General features: G+C 41.7%; 1 protein-coding gene and 1 long non-coding RNA gene across 4 annotated transcripts in view; one reads left to right on the forward strand and one right to left on the reverse strand.

Annotated features, from left to right (window-relative positions):
* Positions 1–6522: 6522 nt before the first annotated feature.
* On the reverse strand, positions 6523–11796 carry LOC308595197. 2 transcript variants are annotated; one of them, XR_014011901.1, is made up of 5 exons: positions 11693–11796; positions 10866–10917; positions 7942–8088; positions 7413–7830; positions 6883–7229 (listed from the first exon to the last, which is right to left on the reverse strand). It is a non-coding gene; the product is annotated as an uncharacterized lncRNA (long non-coding RNA). The 2 variants fall into 2 exon arrangements; XR_014011900.1 differs by lacking the exons at positions 6883–7229; positions 7413–7830 and adding an exon at positions 6523–6866.
* A 35-nt stretch (positions 11797–11831) lies between these two features.
* MTMR7 (myotubularin related protein 7) overlaps positions 11832–27996 on the forward strand; it is a 41615-nt gene continuing 25450 nt past the window's right edge. The window contains exons 1-4 of one of the 2 annotated variants that reach the window (XM_081208877.1): positions 11832–12173; positions 21792–21914; positions 22933–23095; positions 27351–27508. In XM_081208877.1, coding sequence (XP_081065003.1) covers positions 12150–12173; positions 21792–21914; positions 22933–23095; positions 27351–27508 — 468 coding nt within the window. In that variant the 5' untranslated portion in view covers positions 11832–12149. Of the gene's footprint in view, positions 12174–20440; positions 20589–21791; positions 21915–22932; positions 23096–27350; positions 27509–27996 lie in introns of those variants that run through there. The other variant, XM_081208878.1, reaches the window with a different exon arrangement.

Genomic DNA, 27996 nt, shown 5'->3' on the forward strand with positions numbered 1-27996 from the left:
CGTTGTCATTGTTTATTTTTGTTGTTACTGTTGTTGTTTTGTTATTAGTATTCTGTGTGTACGTATATTAGATAGTTTGCCTTAAAAAAAAGAAAAGATGGAAGAGCACATAGATACAGAGGCTATCTTTGCAGAATCTTCCCATCTCTCCCATCTTGTACCTCTTCATCTTTGGTGGGAAATTAATATGACAGTCATTGTCCATGTCAAACATTTATCCCAGCTGACAATTGAGCACATCTGTGTTGGAGAAGTCATGAGGGATTAGCAAGATCAGATCGTGACAGTTTTGTTGTTGTTGGGCTTTTTTGGTTTTTTACTATTGCAAAGAAAAGCTGAGATTTGAACGAGAGATTCCCACAGGAAAAGATACCCATATCAGCCAAGCAGCCTTGGTGCCCTTACAGAAGAGTGTATAAATATATAGTTTAATGCTCTTTTCAAACAAAGTTTGACATTTGTTAAGAATATCGGGAAGCGAGTTGGCCAAGTCCCGAAGGTCTATCCCAGCCAACAGGAGGTCAGAGTGAGAAACTCACTGCACTAAAAATGAAGAACATGTTCTTTAAGAATTATCCCCGAGGCAAGTCATCTGAATGCTGAAGGTTTCTAATGGCAGTGGGAAAATGGCAACATCAGTTATCAAGATACAGTATATAATCAACCTGGCCAGCCTGGCCAGGACACCTTTCCTTTTATATCTTGCATGTTCATTGCAGCATCTGGGCTTGATGAGGCATGTGACCTGTCCTGAGCCTACTCCAACTGAGGAATCACATACCTCCTTCCCAAGCTAGTGAGCCCCACCTGGAATGTGGGTCCTTGGCTTCCTTAGCCTCCTAGAGCGTACCTCCTGCAATCCTGCAGTCAGAATAATTCAACCAAAATAACCAAAACCAATGAGGTCCATGCCGTGAAGTGAATTGCTAGGGGGATTTCAACTCTCCCATCTTCTGTGCCAGCTGCCAGCCACATGCTGTGATCATGCCTCAAGGTAAGATTGCCATATTTTGAAGAGCAAAAGAACAGACACATTTGCTATTTTTCCAATCTTAAATTGAGTGTGCTCTTCCTCCTCCCTTCCCCGCCTCATTCTGTTATTCTTTATTCCTCCCAAAAGAAGTATTTCCCTCCTCTTTTCTTTAAAACCATTGTTTAAGTTATTGCCTTTCCCAGAGTTTTTGTGATGATGCAGCAGCTGTACTATCCCAGAGATGGTAAATTCAGCAACAATGATGTCCATATTGGGGGAGAAATTACTTGGGAAGAGTAATGTGCATATTTCATGCTAGGTTTAGCCTTGGTCTTTCACTGATGCTTCTGCTGTTGTTTTGAGTTTGTTTTAATTTATTGTTTTAAATGTAGATCATAAAAACACAGGTAAGATACAATATATAATTATTTTTCATGTTGCAAGTAAAATTAACATCTAAGGGCTAACTTTTACAGGGCAAGTAACAGAAATAGAATACAGAGAGTATAAATTGTGTCCAAACACTCTTTTTCTCTTTTACAGGTAAGTGGATTGCATTCAGTTCCCTTAGACCAGTGTTTCCCAAACGTTTTTGGGCAACGGCACACCTGCTTACCGGAAAAAAATCTCGCGGCACACCACCATTAAAGCCCCGCCCCGTGACGTCAGCGCGCAGCGTCACGCCGGGAGGGACGCACAAAAGGGAACGTTTTTTCCCTCCCCCTTGCCGGGGTGGGAGGAGGCAGCAGAGCGAGGGCAGCTGAGGCGGCGGCGGCAGCTGAGGCGGCGGCGGCTGCGATAGCGGGCGGAGGAGGAGCCGTCGCCGGGAGTTGCTGCTGCTGCTGTTGCTGCTGCTGCCCGGACATGCCGGCCTCCTCCTCCTCCGCTGTCTCGCGCTCCTCCATTTGCGCGCGCTGCCCCGCCGCTCGGCACGACCACCGCGGAGCCGCCCCGGCTCGACGCGGATCCTCGCCGCCGCCGCCTCTCGCCGCCGCCTCTCGCCCGCCTCCCTCCCACGGCACACCAGCCGGTGTCTCGCGGCACACTAGTGTGCCGCGGAACACCGGTTGGGAAACACTGCCTTAGACCAACGTCCCAAAAAGTCAATAAAGTTAACAAAGTAGAGTTCAAACAAAGTCGGCTTCTCTATCCTACTTAGAATACAGAAGGGCAGATGATAGCATATATATTATACTGAAAGCTGCCTGAGCAGGTGAACTGACTTGTGACTTTGCTGCTGTTATTAGGGACTAGAATAGTATCACAATGATCTATCTGAAGAGAGGAATACATAGATTTATCTACAGTATTTCTGTTGCAAATGTCAAGGAAGCCAACTTTTCAGTAACAAATATATTTTAGATAAATCCTGAAAACCTGAAGTGGTCTGAGCAATATTACATATTGTGGGGAATGACTCACAGGAACTTCTTTGCGGGATTTGGAAGGCAAAGCTTCAAACAACAATAAAAATTCAAGAACTGTGAGAACTGCTTAGGGTGAAGACCCTCATACAACCATCTCAAGACACTAAGTATAGTTTTTCAGGGCTGTTGATCAAAGTCATGTATGTGTCTTCCTGCCTGTGGTGAGGTAACTCATGTGGAAAAGAAGGCTACTTTTAGAACGTGTCCAGAGGAGGGCAACCAAAATGGTCAAAGGCCTGGAAACGATGCCTTATGAGGAACGGTTAAGGGAGCTGGGCATGTTTAGCCTGGAGAAGAGGAGGTTAAGGGGTGATATGATAGCCATGTTCAAATATATAAAAGGATGTCACATAGAGGAGGGAGAAAGGTTGTTTTTCTGCTGCTCCAGAGAAGCGGACACGGAGCAATGGATTCAAACTACAAGAAAGAAGATTCCACAAAAAATTTAGGAAGAACTTCCTGACAGTAAGAGCTGTTCGACAGTGGAATTTGCTGCCAAGGAGTGTGGTGGAGTCTCCTTCTTTGGAGGTCTTTAAGCAGAGGCTTGACAACCATATGTCAGGAGTGCTCTGATGGTGTTTCCTGCTTGGCAGGGGGTTGGACTCGATGGCCCTTGTGGTCTCTTCCAACTCTATGATTCTATGATTCTAGTTTTGAAGTCTGTGTCCTGACGTCAATAGTGGAGGTGTTATGCCTCTGGTTGCCAGTTGCAGAGAAACATGAGCAGGATACTGCCATTGCTATCTAGAAGTACTGTAGCTCATTGGCAGAGCACCTGGTTTTCACACAGAAGGTCCCAGCTTGAGTCCCTGACATCTCCAGATAGGGCTGAGAGAGACTTTTGCCTGAAATCCTGAAGAACGTTTGCCAGTTAGTGTAGACCAGGGTTTCTCCCAGACTTGAGTCTCCAGCTGTTTTTGGACTACAGTTCCCATCATCCTTGACCACTTGTCCTGCCAGCTAAGGATGATGTGCGTTGTAGTCCAAAAACAGCTGGAGACCCAAGTTTGGGAAACCTGGTGTAGACAATGCTGAGCAATGGTCTGTCTCAGAATAAGATAGCTTCCTATTGTGCTCAGGTCCTGCTTATGGAGGAAGTATTATCATTGTTCATTGCACATACTTCCTGAGTTTCAACTCTTAGAAGAAAGGGTTTTTCCCCACTTCCAATTATAAACCAGCAAGAATGTTCAGGCAAAGTTAAAAATAAATAAATTCCACAGCATTCTCGCTAATCTTTTCTGTCATGGAAGTTGGCAGGCCAAACAGCACATCACAGGGGAAGAAATGTGTCATGTCACAATGTTTCATTAAAAGTACATGGGAAAACCCTTCATACAGAGTCAGGATAAAAATAGGAAGGCTTTGAGTGCATGCTTGTATAATTTTAACTCATAACTAATTCTTGCTTTGTGTTGCCCTCTTTACTTCTGAGTGATACTGGGGAAAATAACTCTTGGGAGTGTTGCATACATGTGATACTTCCACATGCCTATGTATGTGGAAACATACCGTACATCTCTTGGGCAATACACACACACACACACACACACACACACGTAAATGTCTTAGTTTCCCACAAATATGTGAAACCTCACTGTCAGTGTTGTCTTCTTGGAAACATCCAATTACGAACTGCAATATGGTTTCTCTCAGAGCCTTTCTTCTGCAAGGAAGTCTGTGTATGCTCTGATACCCGACTGCTCAAGCAGGGATCTGTCTCAAGCAATGGCCTTGGCGGTACAGTTTCTGACCCAAGGTGAAACTTCAGGTTTGGACAAACAGAGCAAGATGAGATAAAGGTCTGAGGTGAGGCTTGGCACCCTGGACAGCTCCAGGCAGTGATCAGCTTAGCAACTCAAGAAGAGCAGAGCTTGAATGTTGTTTTGGGAGAGGTCAACGGCAGACTGAGCCTTAAATAGTTGGTACAGGTCTAGCTCTGCCTTCCATGGGAGCAACCTTGTCCATTAAAGGGGCCCAACCTGCTTTAGCAGCTGAGTCCAACAGAGCAGGGGAGATTATGGTTCTGAGCTGCGGGCTACTCCACATAACCTGTCACATCCCCCAAAATCCCAGGATTATGACCTCTAACTCACAAAGTTAGATTAATTTCATTCATGCATTCATTCATTCATTTTGGGAACTGTAATTCTGTGACTGGAATAGGGGATCCCCCAACAACTCTCAGCATCCTTGACAAACTATAGTTCCCAGGATTCCTTGGTGGGAGCCATGGCTGTTTAAAGTGGTAAGATACTGTTTGGAAGGTATAGTCAGTGGCGGCCCGCCCCCTCCGCCGCCGCCCCCCCCCATACACCCCTGAGTATAGTGCAGATGAGTTACCATCCACCATTTAAAAATTTATTCTGCCAAGTACTCTTGATACCACTTTTCACTGATGAAATTGCACATCAAGACTGGTACGGAAGAAGATAAAACATAAGTTTGAAACATCTAATTAGTCAAACTATAGGACATAAAGGGCTCTGCATTTCTGAAGGGATGTGGATTGTCTAAGCTGCATAACAGTGCTCTAAATTAGAAATAGTATTTGCTAACACCTTTGGTTTGACATGTATTTTTCAGCACTTCATTTTCCTTCATAGCAAAGCCATGATGCTGTGAGGCATTGCTGCTCAGCAAATCTATGTTGGGAGTGAGCTTTGAACCTAGATCAAACTATCCTAATTTCAGTAGCTGTCTCCTTCCCACCATATCTCTAAAATTTTGGTTAACATTAAAGGAAAATGAATTGTATCTCTGCATTCATACATGCAGGGAATTATCTGATTTCCCCCCCATCCATCTTCAACTCTTCTCGGCTGAAGAAGTGGAGTATTTTGGGGAATAAAGATTGAAATTTTCTCACTTGTTCTGTGTAAGGTCCTCTCTTTTGCCTATGATCTTTGATTAATCAGCTGTATTCTTGGAAATCTCAAGTGCTTCTCTGTATTTAGAAGATTAACACTCCTTCATCAGCCCATTTGAGTAGATGTGGCTGACAGAACTTTTAAGAAGTTAGCATGGCGCTCTTAACACCAGTGGGTGATGCCAAGATAAGCAGTCCCAAACCGTCTAGGAGAATCACAAGGCTTGCTGGGGTCAGCCAAGAATTATTCTAACCCTCTTACAATGACAGTCAATTTTAATTCCAAAAATGTGACATGTGGGGCCTGATTTTACCTCTTTCCCCCAGGGGTTTCTAAAATAATTCAGTTTATTTAGGAATCCTGCCACTGAACTAATTTTATTTCATTTTTAAATGTCCTGTTCATAATACTGTTACAAAAGCCCAGTGCCTGCCCCTCTCTCTGCCAAGCAGTGGCAAGAGCGTGAGGGGTAACAGGAACACATACAGGGTCTGTATCCCTTTGGATAATAGAAGACATGGCAGAGACAGTCATGCTTTAAGAAATATGGTTTCTTCACCTATTTAAACCTTCAGTCTGCATGGAGGGAGTCCAGATCTTACAGCATGGCCCATAGCATTGCATGCAACCTTTTCTCCTTCCCTGACAAGATGGATCTCAACCTTACTTCCTCCTCCTTTTGCCCAGAAGCCCCTGCTACAACACTCCCCTTTTCCTGTCCCCTCAAACATAGTTACCACAGCAGCCTTTGTGACTTCTGACTCCCCAGGCCAAAGGATCCTTCTGTGGCTCATCAAGACATTTTTGTAATGCTAACAGGTCTGCTATCAACAGGCCTGTTCTTGAAGCTACTAACATGAGTTTGACCAAACTGCGGGAGGCAGTGGAAGACAGGAATGCCTGGTGTGCTCTGGTCCATGGGGTCAGGAAGAGTCGGACATGACTAAACAACAACAACAACAAACAGGCCTGCTCTTCCCCCAGCCAGCCAGGCTGGTTGGCATAAGCCAGCCCAGGAATTCCTTTGCAGCTTGCATTCTCCCTTCATACTACAAATAACCAAAATCCTAGCATTTATTAATTTCTATAACCCTACCATTAACAATGGGTCGCCATACATCCTGAATACAGAATTTGGCATCAGTGTCTGAGCGGAAATCGGTCAAATGTCTGGAAAAATTTGGCAGCCCATGTTGGCAGTGCCGTTTCATTAAAATAGTATTTAATCAAAAGGTTTAAATCAAAAACAGTAACAACTTTTGGCAAAACTAAAAAAAGCTCAAAAACTTTTCCAAAAAAACTTTTCTGTCCCAATTTTCACTGTTTGAAATATGGCAACCCTAAACAACATGTTTTTTTAATGTAGCATTTCAATCTGCTTACATCAGGTGCCTGAAGATATCAAACAATGGTGCCAAGTAAGCCTCCCCAGGGAGAGCATTCCACAAATGGGGAGCTACCACTGAAAAGGCGTTTTTGTGTTGCTGCTCACTGGGATTCCTGGGGATGAGGCACATGAAGAAAGGTTTGATTGCAGGGTCCGCTTCAGTTCATATGGGAAGAAGCAGTCCTTGAGGTACTGGGGTCATGAGATGCCTAAGTCTTTATTGGTCAAAAACAACACTGTAAATTGGGCCAGGAAACTAAGTGGTAGTCAGTTAACTTCTTTAATACCAGTGTGGCATAGTGGTTAGAGTTTTGGACTAGGACTTGGAAGCCTGGGCTTCCAATCACGCAGTCATGAAGCTCACTGGGTGACCCTGGACCAGTCACTGCCTCTATGGGCAGGGTATAAATATATTATTATTATTATTATTATTATTATTATTATTATTATTATTATCCACCTCACAGTGCTGTTGTGGGAATTAAATGAGGAGGGCAAGAACAATGTACACCACCTTGAGCTCCTTGCGGAAAAAGGTGGACTATAAATGCAATAAGAAAGTACAGTGGTGCCTCGCAAGACGAAAATAATTCGTTCCGCGAGTCTTTTCGTCTTGCGATGTTTTTCGTCTTGCGAAGCAAGCCCATAGGGAAATTCGTCTAGCGAAGCAACGCAAAACTGAAAAACCCTTTCGTCTAGCGAGTTTTTCGTCTTGCGAGGCATTCGTCTTGCGGGGCACCACTGTAGATAAATACTGAGAAATAGTTCTCACTCTCTAGCACTTTGCCAATCATATTTAAAGTTGGGAAGGCTCTTTTTACCCCATTCTTTCTTCTAGAGCACAGGGTGGCAATCAATCATTAAAACAATCATCTAAAATACGTCAGAAATAATTATTATTCCAGTATAATTAAATACCGCAGAATACAACTACAGAGTAATTTGCTAAAGGGCCACATACACCTAGCACAAACAATTAAGAATCAATGACTGCCATAAAATTCCCATTTGCTCTGGAATCTTGTCAAATGCAACAATATGATTAATTTAGCCAAACATGATAACAGTTTTCTGTCACAGAGATAGGAACAGTTTTCCATTTCGGTGTCAACTGGTTTCCTTCATTTCACTTTCTTTTTCTTTTAACCATGGTGAAAACAGCAATGAATAATTCTGAAAGTGTGTGTTAAATGTTAAACTAAACACCGTGTAGCAGAGTTAAAGGTTGCACGTTTTGAGAAAAACTGACCTACATGAAATGAAAAAGAAAAGAAAAAAACTTACCTTGGGATCAACGTATCATGTGCCACTTATAGATAGACCCAACTAGGGGAAAAGTTTTTGTACTCAAGTCAAGTGCACCATGACGAAGAAACATCAAAGAAACGTGATTTACAAAGTCACATTTCTTGGAAGCTGATCAGCTCAAGCCTGGAAACAGATCCAATAAAGCAAGCATATCAGTCATTTGACTCTTAGGCTAGTCGCTACCTTTCAGCCACATTACAGGGCTGTTGTGGACAAAATGTGTGTGTGTGAGGAAACCATCTATGTTGCCTTAAAGAAAGGGCAGGATAAATATATAAATAAATATTAGATCCACCTTATGGCCTTCATCTTAAAGAATGCCTACTCTAAAAATCTATGGTTAGTATTCAACTAAGTTTTACTCAGCAAAGGCCTCCTGAAGTTAATGAACATGACAAAGTTAGGCCCATTAATTTCAATGGATCTACTTTGAGTAAAACTTAATTGACTACTGCTCCATATTATTTTTGCATTGGTGGAACTGCCATAGCTTCCCAAGAAGTATCTTGAAAAAGTTCAGTTTGGTTAGAAGCTCTGAGAATTTTGTCAGAAATCCTTAGACCTCCTCATAGAACCAATCCCCAGGGCTCCTTCAAAGGACAGATTAAGTCTCAGTTGTGTAATTATCCATTATTTATTAAAATAGTTCAAGTTTGCCTTTCAGTCAAAGAGGGATCCCAGACTGTCACTATTTTCGAGTGGGAGTCAATCCCATATTGGCAAATTAAGGCTGCACAATTAAAGCTGATTTGTAACTCTTTAAAGCTGATTTGTAACTGCTTCCCCCAAAAGCTCAGACTCCTTCCAATAAGGAAAGTGCACTGGAAAGTGTGGGACAATGCTTGCTAGATACATCTGTGTTTATTCAGAAGTGAGTCCTGCTGTGTTCAGTGGGGCTCATTATTCCCTACTAAATGTGTTTAGAACTGCAGCCTCAATCTGCAACAACAGCAAAATCAATTTTCATTAAATGCTAGAGAGAGTTTAAAAGGACACCTAAAAGTAGTGAGGATGTGGGCCTGCTTAACTGAAAAGAGAGTTCTAAAGCTGAAACTTCACAACTAAGATGCTGCTGCTCGATATTGTCACATTTATTTTGATCAACTGACTGATTGTATTTCTAGACCACTCTTCATCCCTTGGGATCCAAGGGTCTCTTTCATAGAATTACAGAACTGGAATTCAGGAATCTTTTGCATTCTAGGGCTTGAACCAACAACCCTGAGATTAAGAGTCTCGTGCTCTACTCACTGAGCCACTAATTGGCAAACAACAATTAGATTAAAAAAAGACATAAACATTAGAACCAATTTAAATCTGAAGTATCACGGGTTGACAGTGGCACATTATTTGTGGGCACCCTGAGCAGGGTTTCTAAAGAAGATCTGAATTGTTGGGCAGGCAAATATGAGAGGCCTCAAGTACCATGGCTTCCAGATGTTTAGGTCTTAAAATATGGGTTAGGAAACCTGTGGCCTTCCAGATGCTGTTGGTTTCCAGCTACCATCAGCTCTCCTCAACATAGCCAATGGTACGCGATTATAGGAGTTAGTCCAACAACATCTGGAAAGCCGCAATTTCTGGTAGCAGAGCAGTCAGGATGAATGCTTTGTACCTAGACGTTTGTGTCCTGCACTTGTCCTCTTGCACACTTCCCCTGCAGAGCTCTGGCATGTTGCCTTTTAGTCCTCTGGAACACTTGGCAGCTCTGAGGGATATTGGGGGGGGGGGGGGGAGCCAGGCCAGTAGTCATGTTGAACTGAAAGCCAGTTAACTCCTTTTACTATTAAACAAGTGTCATGCGTTCAGCATTGTCACGTTGCAATTTGTGCAACAATTACTCAGCAGTTATAAGGTTTGGAAATAATTAAAAGGGCAACTTTTCATTAGCTTGCTTTTTTATGAAGTCATACGTTTTCCAGGAGAATCAGGGTGAAATACTAAAGGATTAAATTGTTGTTGTTAATATTTATTCACTGCCAGCAGTGTGACTTAAAGTTCCATATGCAAGCTCCCTGTCTCCAAGGAGCTTACCATTACAATCTAAGGACAACAACAGGAAAGCACCAGAGGGAGGAGAGGGAGACAAGAGTGTAAATATAATTCATAATATAGAAAAATCTCATTTGGAGCACTAACAAACAATTTCTTAAAAGTTAGTAATTTTGGGGAATGTCTTAAAACATGAAGTAGTCTCAGACACCGTTTTGAACTGTTGATTGACTCTGCAGATTAAAGTTATGTTTAATGGAAGAGTGAAAGCAAATTCAGCTCCATGTGCTTATAGTTTGGTTACACTTGTAGATTAGGATTTAAAGGGATAAACCATAAACAAAATGGAATCTTTGGGTTTTGAGGGGGGATTAGCTACAGTATGTAGTTTCATACTAATACCACCAAAGTATAAATTCTAGTGTTAGAATAAACCACTTTGTGGTTGCAAGAAATCCTTGCTTCATAGGGAGAAACTGCTATGTCAACAATCCTATGTAGCTGCAGTTCTTAGAATTGCCATGGCTTTTTATAAAAAATGCAGCTAGATTAATTGTGCTTCCATTTAAATCAAAGGGGATTCTGCTGAATTTTTTTTTATTTGAACTAACTGAAAAACATAAAAAATGTGTTGAACTGCGGAACTATGAGAACTGAAAATGTCATATTATCAACCAGCTATATTGATAGTCATGTTCGCACTGGTTATTGTTAACTGTAGTGAAATCGCAAACAAAAGAGCACCACTTCCAATGACAGAGGGAATGTTTTCTGTATTGTTTTCCTGCCTTTAGATTACCCTACCCCCTGCAGAAAAAACCCCCTGACTAGTTTATTACATAAAAACAACATGAGATACTGAGACGTATTGAAACTGCTGCATGTAGCGAACTTTAACACATACGCACCATTCTTTTCCCTTTGTACACTTCAGACACCTGCAGTTGCGCTTTGAGAGATCTGAAATAACACATAGACAGCAATCTTAGGAATTTACTTGTAACAACTATCGGTAACACAGAAGAGGAGGTGGTTTTCACAGGGGCAGCTTGTTAACATGCAGGCAAGAGAAAAGCTGCCCCTTTTGCATTTGGTCACCCTAAAAGCAGCAGGATTCTTAACTTTTGCTCCAGCCTGGGTTATGGGGGCAGAAAAAAAATCAGCAAAAATCAATAAAAACCTGAGGTTCAGCCTTCCCTCCAAACAAAAATCCTGGTTACGCTCATGGCCTGGGTTTTGGTGCCACGTTTTCACAACTGTTTGGCAGGCTGCAACTTAACAGGTGAAGCTCTTCCTTCGAGAGAGAGATTTAAGATGTAGTCACCAAACATAAAATGGAAGACTGATACAAAGAGGTGTGGGATATAGCTATTGATAATAAACTGCCATGCTATTAAGATGGGGAATATGTGGGAGAGGTGATTTTAAGGAAACATGGAAAGTATTTGTAGAATACTTTTTTTTTTACAATTAGTTTTTCAGATTTTGAAATTGACAATTGTCAAACGACAATTGTATTTGCAGGCTTTGTCAAAACGGAAAGGGGTCAAACCATGGCAAAAAAGGCGTTGGAATTTTTGGCAGATTGGATAGTTACGATGGAAGGATTTCGTGGAAGAGGTTGAGGCGCGCGCATTATTTATTTATTTATCATTATTACTTTATCAAAATAATAATAATAATAATAATAATAATAATAATAATAATAATAATAATAATAATAATAATAAGATACAGCCGCTCTTGTTTCTGAAGAAGAAACAGGCCACAATGAGTTATGGGAAAAGGTGTCACCAAACGGAGGCTTTTCCTTCACGGCCTTCTGAGAACAACGAGGGCAGCACCTGACGGGAGGCGCTTGTGGTTTGGTTGGAGATGGGGGCCAACGGGAACCCGGCAGCCTCTAGGGCCTGGTGGCCTCCCTCCAGCCGGGAAGCCTCGGGCTCCTGTGCGCCTCGGAAGCCGAAACGAGCGGCATGGCAGCCGCTGCAGGAGGCGGAGCCAAGCGCTGACCTGGCGGCATCGGAAACGGAGGCACCTTCTCTGGGAACCGCTTTCCAGCCATCCCTTCTCCCCTCCCAGGATTCCTCTGTGTTGAGGTAACGACGCTTAAGTCTTCATAGGGTCCCGTGACCCCCTCGGCTGTTGCGAGGCGTGTTGTGTGAGAGAGAAACCCCAGGGATCCTGTCGCCATGGAGCACATCCGAATGCCCAAGGTGAGTACCGGGAAGAGAGAGAGAGAGATGGATGCTCGCCTTTTGCATCCTTGAAAGCGCCCTTTATTTCTCCCTTGGGTGGGCGAGGCTGGGGTGCATTTACACACACACACACCTCCCATAAATAAAAAAAAGTGATTTTTTTTAAAAAAACCATTTCACCATTTCCTGGCCTTTCATAATTTTTAATGCCATTGGCTGTTTAAAGCAGACCTTGTATTAGGCTCAGAATATTCACCAGACTGTCTAGAATATAACTGTTTTTTTTAATTCGTCCATAATGCAGCAACCATCCCTGAAAGCGGGGGGGGGGGGAGGTGTCTTCCCCTTTCAACCCCCCTCCCTTTTCATTCTGCTTTTTTCACTTTTTTGAAATTAAACTGGAGGCCTCTGCCTGGCTGTGGCTGCTGACAGGGGTCGTGGTGGTAGTGGAAGAGACCCTACCGTATTGATCTTCTCCAGGCAGGTGAAAAATAGGATTGCAGCACACACAAATGCTGAAGTTAAATGAATTCCTTTTGGCTGAATGGATGTGGAATGATCTATGGCGCTGAAGGGCTGTTTTGCAAATGCTGATGGTATATTATTAGCCATCGACTCAAAATAATGGCTTCTTGTTCTTTGGTCTTACATCACTAGGCCTCTGACTCCCAGACAGGAAATGGGATATTTGATCCTGCTAAAAAAAACCCAAAACACTGATCCTGTAATTTTACTCCTTTTTGTATCTTAAACAAAAAGGTTTCATTTATCGCATTTATTCCAATACTTCTGAGAAACAATAAGAATTATGTGTATATCTAGTCGACAGTCTTGAGAGCACTCAGGATATGGAGGATTTTGTTCTTTTCTTTTTTCAAAGTGATTATGAAGGGGAAACAGCATTGATATAGTCATTTTAGACAGGGTTGTGTGTGCTGGCAGGTGTGGGCAAGCACACAATTTTCTGTTTTCTGTTTATTTTGTCAACCAAAGTCCCTCGACTTTCATTTAAGAAATCAAGTTTCTAGCTCCTGAGGTTTGTTTAGAAAAGCTTGGCAATAGTCCCACTCATGTCATCTTTCCCTTTATTCTTTCTTGCCAAAAATTCCAGTGACTACTATGAATCCAGGAACAGCCTCAGGCTATGTAACTGCTCCTTCAGAGGGAGGACCTAATTCCTGGACCCGAGAGTCACTAACCCACAAGGCCTTTATCGTGCCAGGATTCAATTTCAGTTTATTAATCCTCATCCAGCCGCCACTGCATGCAAACACCACTCCAGGTGCACCACACCTGCCCCGGTTGTTACAGAGAAATAGAGTTAGGCGCCATCCGCATATTTGTGAAACATTGCTGCAATGCATCCAAGTAACAGGCCCCATTCCTTATTTTTTGAATCACGTCACTTACTTCTTTTACTGGTTGGTTGGCTGACAGGCATGATTTTTGAAGCATTTTCCCTCTGGTACCCAAGGAAGCAGTGCTGCAACAGGATGCTTGCAACAGGGACAAGAAGTCTAAAACACATTTTGCCCAGATGTCTGTGTTGCCAGTGGCAACCATGAAAGATTACTGACCTGGATCAGGACCATTGTGGACCAAAGGGTTAAAGCTCCCACACCATGCTATAGATCAAATTTAGATCAGGTTTCCCCACAGATGTTATTTACTGTGTGTGTGTGTGAGAGAGAGAGAGAGACAGAGACAGAGACAGAGAGAGAGAGAGGGAAATAATAATGCTTCAGCCTCCTTTTCTACTGCTTCATGTTGCTGATGTTGTAGATCAGCTCTCCAAAAAACATAGGATAGGACGTTGGAAAATAGGGAGTAGTCCGATACGGAATGGGTCCATTAAGTGCAATATTGTCTCTTATGACTACAAGCAGTTCTCCAAAGTTTAATAAAGAGGTCCTTCTCAGCCCTATCTAGAGATGCTGAGACTTGAACCCGTGACCCTCTGCATTCAAAGCATGTGTTCTACCACTGAGCTACAGCCTTTCCCTGGTCCAGCAACTTTACTTGTAAGAAACAAGTATTGATTGTAAATGATTATAAGCCATTAGTGTGGTTTAGAAAGAACATCCTCTGGGAAGCTGCTAAAAACTGAAATATCTACTGAGTGAAATAATCTTCTGTTAACAGGCTTCACCATAAATGGCAGCCAAAGGGGATGGGAGACGAAACCAGATCCCCACCTGATTTGAAAATGCTTTGTGCTAACTTAAAGGGCGGGGAACCAATGGTGCTAAAGAATAGATTGATACCAAAGATATGAAGAAGACACTGCACTTAGATCACAATTTTTTTCCAGGCACATAAAGTGTGTTGTTCCTTCCATTTATATCATTGTAGCTATATATTGGCAGCAGAGCAGTTTAAGTTAATTTCCACTGAACATGCCAAATGAATCCCTAGCGTCTGTGTTGTAATAATAGCACCAGGCATTCATTTGATGTTGTATCTGTTTTGTTTAATGCAGCATTCTGGGTGGTCCAAGTTGTCCTCAAGTTCTAGTTTTTCCATGTTTCTGAGTCCTTTTTCTGTTTTGTTGAAAGTATTTGGGTTATTTCTGGGGAAAATGACATTTGTATCACAAATATTCAGGCCTTCGATGTTCTTTTTTCTTTTCTTTACATTTCCCACTTGAATGGGCTGAGATTAGCTCAGCCTGTGGGTCTTCATGGGCTACTTAGTGCAATATGAATTTGGGACTGACTCTAAGGTTCCCTTCAAAGCTCATCAGGCTACTATGAAGCATGTAACGTGTAGAGCTGACATGGGCATGTTTATGAGCATAACTTTGCTGGGAACAATATTACATGAAGAATGTTAGATCTTGGATTTATGTACACAGTAAAGCATCCTGTGAGAGATGCTTCACACCACACATTACATTTTTTGTAGACACGCTTTACAATATGTTGCTCAAGCTGCAACATTCATCCATTGCCTATCTAGCACACCCTTCATCTATTAATGATCCCAGGGCAGGATTGAACAAAATCCCCCCCCCTAAAAATGTAATAATAAAATTTACATGAAACTCATAAAACAGCAGATAATAATATATAATAGCACAATATGGCACACATAGAAGAGACTGATTTCATAGAATCATAGAATCATAGAGTTGGAATAGACCACAAGGGCCATTGAGTCCAACCCCCTGCCAAGCAGGAAACACCACCAGAGCACTCCTGACATATGGTTGTCAAGCCTCTGCTTAAAGACCTCCAAAGAAGGAGACTCCACCACACTCCTTGGCAGCAAATTCCACTGTCGAACAGCTCTTACTCTCCACATAAGGTTGACTCCCTACAAAACGCTAATATCTATTTAACTGGTGCCTAAAAGTGAATGGTGTAGCACCAGTCATTTATTAAAGGGGAGTGCCAGAAGTGAGATGCCATCACAGAGAAAGCCCTATCTAATATCACCACACAGTGAGTTTCCTTTAACACCAGGGCCAATGAGAAGGGCCAGTTAGTACATGGGCAGTGTAGGAAGATTTCGGATTACTGAGCTGCTCTGAATTCTGACAGCTTCATTCTGCACAAATTGCAACTGCCTTCAAGGGTACCATGCATTATAGCTGTCAAGGGTCAGGAAGGTTTGTAGTTGCCACTTCAGTTTTAAAAAAATAAAATAATTGAACTTTGTCCTCTGACTATCAAACCAACAAGTTATTCTTCACTATATTGTTGATTCATGTTGGGAAACTAAATCAATATGCTCTTCTGTTGTGCCAGTTCCAGGCCGGTTTTGTGATGTGAAAATACAGTAAACTAATCCATGGCTATATGGAGATGTTGATATAATTCTGGTGTCAGTTTTCTTATGTAAAAGTTAGACATGACACAAATATTTTATTTTCTTTCCAAAGGGATGTCCGAGTCTCATGTCTTGACAAGTTCATTAATCGGTATAACGTTCTCATGTATTTATTTTAAAATAAACAGCTGGCTACTTACGTCTCTCTGTGTGTGAGCGTTGTTGCATCCTTGCACAAGGATTGTAGCTCAGTGGTACAGTACATGCTTTGCATTATAAAGGTCCCAGGATGAATCCCTGACATTTAGGTAGGGTTCCTGGGAATTTCACTGAAACCCTGGAGATGTGCTGGCAGTGTGTCTGTAGATGAAACTAGGATCCCATATATTTAAAGAAGGGATAGCCCAGTTGGTAGAGCATGAGACTCTTAATCTCAGGGTTGTGGGTTTGAGTCCAGTGTTGGGGGGGGAGTTCCTGCATTGCAGGGGATTGGACTAGATGACCCTTGTGGTCCCTTTGAACTCTACAATTCTTTGATTCTGTGATTTTAGGCATTTTGCCACTTTAAATAGTCATGGCTTCCCCAAATTCATGGCAAATTGTAGTTTGTTAAGGGTGTGGAGAGGTGTTTGGAGACTCCTATTCCCCACACAGAGCTACAGTTTTCTGAGTGATTTTAACAGTCAATCTCTCTTCCTATAGAACTGTGGGAATTGTAGCTCTGTGACAGGAATAGGGATATTCTAACAGTTCTTGGACCCTTAATGAAATACAGCCATGGCTCTTTAAAGTGGTGTAATACTGCTTTCAGTATATGGTACAGATGACGTCTAGTTAGCTAGAAGGATACATGGTTTCACTTGATAGGAGGCAGTTTCCTGAGTGTGTTCCTAAACTGTTCATCATTAAAAGCACAGGGATTTCAATCAATTGTTATCACACACTTTCCATCACTTTCCTTATTGCAAAAAGTCTGATTTGGAGGGGAGAGGTGTCTGGTGAAGCACGTTTGTTGCACAAGAATGCTGAATCGTCTTTAATTGCATAACCTGAACTTGCTGACAGGTGATAGACTCCCTCCTGAAAACAGTGACAGTGTGGAAGCAACCCCTTGTCTGCACCTCAGAGCTCAGAAACCTTTCTAAATGGCAGATTCTGGTTTCCTGTGTTTCAGTTCTACAAGTGGAGAGAAAGATAATTTGTGGTGCGATCTGGCTGACCTTGTTTATAGAGTGCTCTTTGTCCTACTTATTAGCACTTGGGGCTAGAAGATTCTCATCATCCATCTATTCCGTCTCATAACTTCCTGCTGTTAGACTAGTGATGCGAGCTTGAGGTCATCTAAGGAAAAAGACAGCATGACTATTCCTCTTGGACACCCAACCGTCTCTCAGCTATGCTTTTCCGACGTCCCCTCTGGCTCAGCGCTAATGTTTTTTCTTCCTTATCAGTCTCCTAGAGTAGAGTTTAATCAGGAATCTGCATTGTTCTCACTTGGAGAAGACACAAGTCTAAGTAGCTAGTTTTGTGCTTGTTTTAATCAGATGTGTGAATCCTCAATTGTATAATCCTATTTTCCAAACAAGGTTGGCTGACTGTGAGCAAGGTTATCCAGATTGCTGTTGTCCTGCCTTGCAACCGCTGTATGACTGGCAGTCCCTTGTCACAGTAACAAAACAAGTTATTGCATTCTCCATGCCTTTTAAAAACTAGATCCACAATCAAGGTTCATTCAACAAGTATAAAATATACTTAGGGACACATGATGTTTTGGAACACCCAATGCAATTTGAATGTAGCCATAAAACCTTCACAGGCATTCAACGTGCATTCAGCATATCTAGAAAGAGCTTTGCGGCTAGCCTAATTTGAGAATTTGCGTATCCCTTTCCCAAATACAACATCCCTTTTCTTGAATGACCTCCCAACAGCCTTGTTCAGAAGGTCAGATTTTAAATTTATCCTCTGAAAGTGCCTTACATCTCTTTGCAATTTTGCATTCCCTTTAACTTCTATATTTTGCCTTCTTTCCCTTTTCTCTAAAAAGTGTTGTGTTGAATTTGGATCCACTTTATATATATCATGTAAGGGGTTGCCATAGACACCATAAATCCCTTGACTGTGTTCTGCTTAAAGCCCTCTTTGCTCCTTTTAGCCTACAGCAACCAAGGTCATGGAGGAAAATATATCATGATGGACAGACATGGCTTTTAATAAATACTTTGTGTTGCAATTTGTGTGCGTAGGCGATCACTCAAGGGACTTGGCACCACGATCTCTGATACCTCTGCAATAGGGATGGGGAACCTCTGGCCTGCGAGCCTCCCCATTGGGACCCCCAAGACATGCTGACCCGTCCTACACCTCAAATTCTGAGCGCACAATCATGTGGTAACAAGATGGCTTACAAATAATGTAGAAGTTGGATCCAAGGCAGATGACACAACCCAAACGTTGGCATATCATGTGGTATAAAGTCTTGCTTAAAATGAAAACAATTTAAAAATGTATAGCTTTGCTGGTATTTTACCCTATATCAAGTCCACCTTTCAGTAAAAGTGGTTTGCCTCACATATCCTTACGAATCATTTAATGAAAGACCTTTTCTTCCATTTTTGCCCACTTCTTTGGTGCCCTGACCCCACAGAAAGTCACCACTTCCTTGTATTGTGCATTTCTAAAACCAGAAATTAAAGCCAATTGCAGTTCACAGATTATTACTCCAAAATTTCACTACATTCTTCAAAGAGGGGCTTCCAGAATCTGTGAACTACCACATGTCCACATCTCTCCTCTGACAATCAGAGATAATACTTTGAAGGTTTGACGCTTAAGTCACATTAATCCTACAGTAAATAAACGTGACTTAAACTTCAAACCTTCAAAGTATTCTCTCTGATTGCTGCTGATACCAGTTTCAGTAGGTGTTTCTGCACAGTTCCTAACCATTGAGCATCATCTATAACTAAAGATTTAGTTAATTAATCAGTAAGATACATGTAAAATGTCAGTGGCTCCAGGAGAGGAGGGGCAGCATTGACTACTGGGGAAGGTGGCAGCGAGATTGTTACTGTGGGAGCACTGGATTGGCTATGCTGGTATGCCTGCCCCGCCTTTTTTCATCACCTTGCTCCGCTATACCCAGTATGTGGTAGCAGTGGTGCTGTAGAGAGGCAAGTTCCATGGCACGTCCCTAGCTGCTGGTCACTCCTGAAAAGCATTCTCTCTTGAATGTTTTGTGACTATTTTGATTCTAATGTGCTGTTGGATTAGGGACTTCCATTCTGAAAATGATTGGTTAGATTTCTTTTTTGAACTGAAAATTGTCTCCCCTTAATTTATCAAAAATGTATATTTAGTAAAAAATTGTGGGGATATGCAAATATCATTGAATATTTTTTTCATTTAACGCTAACTAGACTCCTAGTCTGGGGACGCAGGTGGTGCTGTGGGTTAAACCATAGAGCCTAGGGTTTGCCAATCACAAGGTCGGCGGCTCGAATCCCCGTGACGGAGTGAGCTCCCGTTGCTCGGTCCCTGCTCCTGCCAACCTAGCAGTTCGAAAGGACGAAGTGCAAGCAGATAAATAGGTACCACTCTGGCGGGAAGGTAAACGATGTTTCCGTGCGCTTCTCTGGTTTGTCAGAAGCGGCTTAGTCATGCTGGCCACATGACCTGGAAGCTGTACGCCGGCTCCCTCGGCCAGTAGAGCAAGATGAGTGCCACAACTCCAGAGTTGTCCGCGACTGGACCTAACGGTCAGGGGTCCCTTTACCTTTACCTTTAGACTCCTAGTTAGTGCAGTTTGTTTCTCCAGCTAAGTCACTATTGAATGTACACTGCAGAGCAAACTTTGTTCTTTTCAGTGCTCCTATTGGCCTAAAGTACTTTGATGATCTGGCACTAAGCTGCCTTAAGGGTGAATTTTGAGCTGACATCGCACAGTTTGTTTCTCCACTGGGAATGATGTGAGATGCACAAAAATAGTTCCCAGAGGCCAGAGCTTGCTAGAAAATCTGTGTCTTCAAAGTGGTTTAGCTTTCTGCTTTCTGCAGCCAGCTCTTGACATAGGTCACTGAAGAACTAGCCAAGACGTAGGTCTCATAAGAACTAGCCAAGAAGTCAGTGAATCATTATACTATAAAAAAAACCCAAAAACTGGGTCACGTCCTGGAGTTCCACTCTTAACTCATTTGTTACCAAAGTAGATTCTCAGTAGAGAAAAGGGCAAGGATGAGCTGTCATAAAGGCATGAGAATTTAGCTCAAATAAAACCACAGAGCATACAGAAACACTCCATAGATCTATTTGGTTAGCTTGGCAGAAGTTAATTTTAGCTTTTTCAAATCCCCACCTACCTTGAGCTCTGAATAGGCTCTTAAAAACATGATAATCCTTTAGATGTCTTTGTAGCTAGGTTATGAATAATTGTTAAATTTCTTAGCTGCTTTGTCTCATGTGATGTGGTTGAGGTGGAATTTGTGTATAAGTATTTTACCCCTTTTCTGTTTCAGAAATCCTGATATGTGTATGGAGCAAATATGAATTTAACTCATCTTTAGTATACTTATTTAAAAAAGAAAACAAAAGAAAAGTTCATTAGAAAATATGGGTGTATCTGCTGTAACGCGCTGCACAGAATTATGAGTAATGTCAGGTCCAGTCAGAGGCAAGCAGAACCAAGGCTGTACCAATCAGATTGCATCTTGCCATTTTTACAAAAGTTGTTATTGATAGTTTTATTGAGATTTTCACAAATTTTATTTTGCAAAGTACAAAAGGTTGCAGCCACTCATTCCTGTTAGTCAAAAATTCAGTATAACCAGTGCTTTTTTTCCTGGAGGTACGCAGGGGTACCCCTAAACATTTTGTGAATCGATAAGTTTGGCCTCATTGAGAGGCAGTACAGTGGTACCTCGGGTTACATACGTTTCAGGTTACATACGCTTCAGGTTACAGACTCCGCTAACCCAGAAATAGTACCTCGGTTTAAGAACTTTGCTTCAAGATGAGAACAGAAATCGTGCTCCGGCGGCGTGGCGGCAGCAGGAGGCCCCATTAGCTAAAGTGGTGCTTCAGGTTAAGAACAGTTTCAGGTTAAGAACAGACCTCCAGAATGAATTAAGTACTTAACCCGAGGTACCACTGTATTTCAATATGAGTAGGGAAATGAGAGTACCCCTAAACATTTTTTTTTTTAGAAAAAAAGCTCTGAGTAGGACTAAATGATTATGAACAATGGGTGGTATTTTACTTGGAGTAGACTCCCTGGAAATCATGAACATGACTAAATTAGGTACATTAATTTCAGTAAAACATGACTAACATGACTAAATTAGGTACATTAATTTGAGTAAAACATAGTTGAATGCCATCCATTGTATACAGACATGTAATTTTATCACCCAATTTTAGCATGTAATTATATTACTTATATTTGTTTGAAAACTACTGACTTTACTTTGATTATGTTCTTTCTAGTTTGTATCTTTGACTCTGTATTAATAAATAAATCTTGCCACAATTGGTTTTATGTATAGTTTGATACATTTTATGTCAGTTTGTTTTTAATGTTGGATGGTATTTTTAATTTGCATATTGTTTAATGTAAGCCTTATAAGCAAATAACAAAGCAAATACATAAATGAAAAGTAAATTTGGGATGTAAAATTAATATTCTTTTCTATGTCTTCTAGTCTCTTTCATCTTGCTACTTTTAAACAGTGGAAAAAGATTGGCATGTTTAACATAAATGGTTTCTTTCAACAGAAAACCAGTTTCATAGAATTTTATAGAATTTTTTATTTTTTTATTTTATTGGAAGTATTGAACTGCTTGGTTATGCTCTCTCTCTCTCTCTTTTAGGTGGAAAATGTCCGCTTGATTGATGGAATATCTTCCAAAAGGGCTGCATTAGGGACGCTGTATCTAACAGCCACTCATGTGATCTTTGTAGAAAATGAGTCAGACACCCGTAAAGAGACGTGGGTATGGCAATTTCTATATTACAGCTCTGTGAATCCTATGAAAGTAATTTCTACAACTCTGGTTTTATTTTTATAACTGCAAAATGCCCTACAAACGTATGCCGAACAAATTAAAAGGGAGTGGATATATCTGTGAATGCATCCCATAAAGTTCGCTAATTTGTCCTCTCCATTGATTTTTAAAAGTCTGTGTGCAATGTACACAGACTTTTAAGTCAAGACTGGATTATATGTATGCATAGAACATAATGGGTATGCATAAGGAACAGCCAGACCATTGAGTTTGTTGCGATGGCAGCAAATGTACCAGAGAAAGCTCAAAATCTAGGAACATGGGAATCTGCCTTACACTGAGTCCATCTAGTTTGGTATTGTCTACACCAGGGGTAGCTAATGTTATGCCCACTTAGATGTTGCTGAACCATGCCTCCCATCATCCCTGACCATTCGCCATGCTGGCTGGGTCTTGGGGAAGTTATGGTCCAGCAGCATTTGGGGGCACCATGTTGGCTGCCTCCACTCTACAGACCGACAGCGACTGTGCAGGGTTTCAGACAGGGGACTTTTCCAGCCCTACCTGGTCAACAGGGAGCTTCAGACTGGAAGTGGAATGTACTGTGTAAGTTTCAGCTCTTCGTTATGGGGAGTTCACCACAATGCTGATGTAGAGCTCATATGTACTGGTTCAAGACTCTGTCTTTCTTCTGCTTGACAACAGCGTATTGTCCAATGCCTTGCTCCCTCTTTCACATTGGAACATTGCATGCATTAATGCACATGGTCAAAGTGGGCTGTGTTGTATTCTTTTAAAGTTGCAAGTGTTTTGTTGCTGTTTGGTTATTTAAAACATTTATTTATTTATTATTTATTTATTTAAAACATTTGCACCCCACTTTTCCTTGGCAGAGTTCAAGGTGTCTTAACACACACACACACACACACACAGAGAGAGAGAGAGAGAGAGAGAGAGAGAGAGAGAGAGCGCGCGCACAGTAAAAAAAGTTGTTTCTCCTTTTCAGGTTCTTCACAGTCAAATCTCTTCTATCGAAAAGCAGGCTACAGCGGCAACTGGTTGTCCTTTGCTGATTCGCTGCAAGAATTTTCAGAACATCCAGTTCATCATGCCTCAAGAAAGAGATTGCCATGATGTTTACATATCTTTAATCCGTCTGGCACGCCCAGGTATGGAATGGAAGTTCAGAAGGATACAATCTGGAAATTAGCCTGAACAAATGCTCTCTCTTATTTATCTTGTGGTGGACTGCTGTCATGCAGTTTGTAAAAAGAAAAAGGAAAAAAAAACAACCCTGATGCTGAGGAGGCTGTTCTCTTTCACCCAGTGTACAAACAATGCAATATCTGTTTGCTGTCTTTCAAAAAAGCTCTGTGCCATCTGATAGCACAGTTGTAGAAAAGGCATCTCCTTCCAGCATTTGATGATCATTTCATTCATCTCTCTTCTCTTTAGCCATTCATGGTCATGCTCATCTCTGGTTTTGCCCATAACTCTCTGGCCATCATGTCACTATTTCTCTTTCTCCTCACAGGGAAGGTTCCATGGGACAGGGATCCTTCATTTTTATTATTTTTAGTTTTTTCCTTAGCTCCATTAATCTTTTAATATCAATCAGCACATTTACACAGCTGATTTAGAACTTTATTTTTCATCCTTTTGTTCTGTAAACCTGCGGACTGGGCCTGAATTTAGTTTTAGCACAGCACTAAGGTGTTTCCTTTTTACAAATATTCAGAGGTGTAGCTGTGTTGCAGCAAAAACAACAAAGGATTTTGTAGACTGGAAAAGGTGTAGAAAGGGGAAACCAACGTGATCAAGGGGCTGGAGAAAGTCCCCTTTGAGGAAATAATAATGTGAGCAAGGAAATATGTAAGGGTTTAGTGGGTGGTGTCTGGAGGCTGTGAACTTCTGGAAAAGTATTATCGAGGAAGATTTGAGAACTCTTTCTGCTTAGGTTGTGACAGGTGGTTCTGGCGACATCCCACCATGTTCCTCATTCCTGCCAACTGTGTCAAGCACTTCCAATAACCTGCAAATATGAATAAGCTTTGCACCTCACACTTTGTGACTGAACTGTTGATAAAGCCTTGAATTGAAAATAGGACATTGTTTGTTCTAACTTGATCTAGCTGTGAGAGCTCCTAGCCAGTGATGTGAGCTGGTGTAATGGATGACTTTAATGCACGTTTTGGACGCTGGTGAACAAATACACGTCAAAATTCCAGCCAGATCTTTCTACTTGAGATATTTCCCCCCAGGTTAAATATAACAATGTACATAAACAGATGGAACAGTGTACATAAACCCATGCCATGACAATAAACAGATGGAGGCAGAAAAGTATGAGTTCCAGAAACTGTTCAAACCCTGCCCTCATCTATTTTTTGAATTATGGTTTAATGTTCTGAAAGTTTATGGATTAATTTCCTCTCCATTTCTTGTATACAGCACTCCTTTTGTACAGCATAGATTACTAGTTGTATCAATCTACATACTCTAATCCTGCTCTAGTCACACTTAAAATGGGCATTTATGTGTGACCAGATGCACTTGACTATTGATTTAAATGTGCATCCCACTGAAAGCAATGCAGTGAAGTAAGTTTTTTCAATAGTTCTACATAGGCATGTTGGTCTCTGCAGCAAAAATAACAAACAGACTTAGGGCACCTTTTTTTGCTTGGGTCGTATCCAATTTAAGTTGTACTCACAATAGAACCATTGAAATATAGTGGACCTGAATTAGTCATGGCCATTAACTTTAATGGATCTACTTTGAATGGGACATAGGTTGGCTGCAACTCTTTGCCTTTAAGGTGCTGCGGGATTTTTCTGTTTTGCATTTGAGAAGTAAGATGGCATCAGCGCCTGAATACACTTCCAGTGCCAAATCCAATTTGTGCTGGCTGTGACTGATATGGCAAGTAATTCACACAGATGGATTCACTTTACTTCTTTATGGATGACACTGGAGAAGCTTTCGTAGGGCACAGAGACTTCACACCCTACATGTAAAGCACATTTGTTCCACTTTAACTGTTGTGGCTTCCCCCAAAGAATCCTGGGAACTGGAGCCACCGTTCATTTATTGCACTGACATGCATTGCTTTACACTTGTTTACATGGGACTTCATTTGCCATTTTACCACCCATTAACTCAGTTTGGAGAGGCCCTTTTGGAGCACAATCTCTTTTTGTTTTCACAACCCCGAACAATTTAGTATCATCAGCAAACTTGACAACTTCACAGCTCACTCTAGAGATTGTTTATGAACAAATTAAAAAGCACATGGCCCATTGCTGATCCTTGAGGGACTCCATTTTCTACATCCCTCCATTCGGAAAACTGTCCATTTATTCCTCCCCTCTGCTTCCTGCTACTTAACTAATTCCTGACCCACAAGAAGACCTCTCCTCCCATTCTGAGCATGTTGCAAGCATCTGCGTATAAGGGACTTAGCTGTTGCAAGAGCCCTTTATTTGCTTTGGGTTTATCACACATGGCAATCTTGTTAGTTGTGTTCTGGCCATTTTATGGGACATCAGTTCATAAAATTGTAGGGAAGGAAGGAACCTGAAGGTCACCTGTGACTGGTACCTTGCCTTGCCACAAGCCTCCCTACCCTGCCCCCAATGACAACATTTGAAAGAGATTAACCCATAACATCCAGTTAATTGTTTCCTACTGTTATAGAACAGGATGGACCAAAGCTGAATTCTCTCTGTTTGCTTCTGGATCTGCCTTCACTGTGGTAGGGTTCACAGGTGACCAATGGTAGTCTGATGTCAGGTTTCTGCTGGAAGATCCTGCTGTAATCTACTAAACCATTTCCTGTAGATAACAGTCTAACTGCGTCAGTCCTCCTGAACATAAAACAGTTGGCTAAGGTGCTCTCTCCCCCTTATTTCATCGTAACGGAGTGTGCTATACACACTTTCTTTTCCTCTTAAGGTCAAAGGAAAGAGAAGAGGCAGTAGCTTAGCCGATCCCCTCCTCGCCAAAGTGGCTGTGCACTTTGTAGTACAGAAAATAAGACCTATTTAAACATGAATTTAAGCAAGGGAATAAAACGTAGGGGAAAGTTAGCAATAATAAAGTAAGGATAGTAGAATTATAGTGCCTTATGCCATCAATTTAGCTGGGTTGGGATGTTCACCAGCTGATGGTCATAATGCTGTCAGTTGACTTGTAGGAACACTTTTACTCAAAATAGTTGATTATGACTATTTTAAGAAATTGTATTACAGTTGTTGTATTCCTTTATTTTGTTGTTATTGTGTTGGTGTGCAGTTGCTCTCTAAATCTGTTTCATCCTGTTGTACGTCTTCTGTTGCTGAATACAAAGGTGGCTCATAAATGTCGTAGGTTAAAATTATAGTTGACCAGGTGGTTTTTTTGCTTGACTTGTGTTCAAACAATAAACGCCATCTAAGAACCAAAGTGAACATTTTAATGGCATTTGCAGGGCTCATCGGCCTATTTTATTTATTTATTTGCCGCCCAAGTCATAGATGGGCAGAGCAATTCTATGGAAGTGTCTTCCCATGAGAATCCATGAGAGTCATGGAGAATCCATGGCTCATCATGTCCACTTCATGTTGCCCTGCTGGCTCAATGTGAGTTGCGTGGGAAGTGAAGATGGCTTTTTCTTATTTCCCTGACACAATGTGTTTTGGTTCCCCTCTCTAGGGCTGGTTTAGTTCTTTAGTCCTGCAGAATGTTGAGGTACAAGGAGACTTTGGATCCTGACTCAACATGCATTCACTGTAGGAGGCAGTATGAATACCATTTGCTTGGAATCACAAGTGGGGAGAGCACTGTTCCATTCAGGACCTCCTTGAGAGCTTCCCATAGGCATCTGGTCGGCCACTGTGAGAACAATATGCCGGACTAGATGGGCCATTGGCCTGTTCTATCAGTAGAGTGGTACTGATGTGCATTCCAGAGCCACTCAACTGGCCTCTGGCCACCTGTCTGCTTGCAGCCCAAGTTACATAGTACCAGTAGGAGGAAAATGGAGCAAGCATGGCCCATCAAACCGGTGGTCTGAGCAAATGAATCAAATGACACGCTGCTAACGGAACAAGCAAACTGGATAAAACACAAGAGCAAGAAATGCAGCTCTTAACATCAGACACCCTGCCTGCCTCCCCTCCCAATCAGGGAAAAGGTTAGCTGTCTGCAAAGTTTGGCTGTAAAGTGTCTGGACAGACAGCATACAGAGCTTGTTTGAAATCCCATCTGGATTATTCATATACACAAGTGCAGTCCTCCCTAACGAATTGCAAGCTTCATTGGTTATCATCTTTGAAAAATGTGACAGCTGGCATAACTAAGCGAATAAAAGTTGGTATTTGTGATGCAATAATAATAAATCAAATGGATAAATAGTGTGTGTGTCTCTTTTTCCCTGTCCTTCAGTTAAGTATGAAGAGTTGTACTGTTTTTCCTTCAACCCCAAGCTAAACAAAGAAGAGCGAGAGCAAGGTTGGAATCTGACAAACATGAAGGAAGAATATAATCGGATGGGGGTCCCAAATAATTACTGGCAGCTCAGTGATGTCAATAGAGATTACAGGGTGAGTTGCTGCTACCAAAGGTGCGGTACTTGATAATGTGGAACACAAAGGACAGCAGTGACCACTTACCATCCCTGCATTAGCCTGGTAACTAAGTGACCCAATTCAGGCATGATTGTGGACTGATAAATCATGGTTTATGGAGTTGTGTGCTCATGTGTTCGTCTCTCATGCTCTCAGCTTTGGGTCTTACATCTTGGCTTGTTAAACCACAGTTTCCTGTGACATCCAAACTATGGTTTAAGCACTGCCAGAATAAACCATTTCCCCTCTTTGGACATCATGGGAAAGTCGTTTTAAAAACCAGAATATAAGCGTCAAAGCTGGGTACAGGAGGATAGTGGTTGAGCAGTGTGGGAGTGCATGGGCACATGGTTTGTTATTTGGCTGATAAACCATAATTTATTAGAGCAACATTGTGATGTCTGAACTGTTGTGTGACACAATCTCATCATGCTTTGCTTTGCTCCCCCGATCATTCTATTGAG

The sequence above is a fragment of the Podarcis bocagei genome, assembly GCF_964188305.1.
Source record: "Podarcis bocagei genome assembly, chromosome: 9".
Classification (NCBI taxonomy): domain Eukaryota; kingdom Metazoa; phylum Chordata; class Lepidosauria; order Squamata; family Lacertidae; genus Podarcis; species Podarcis bocagei.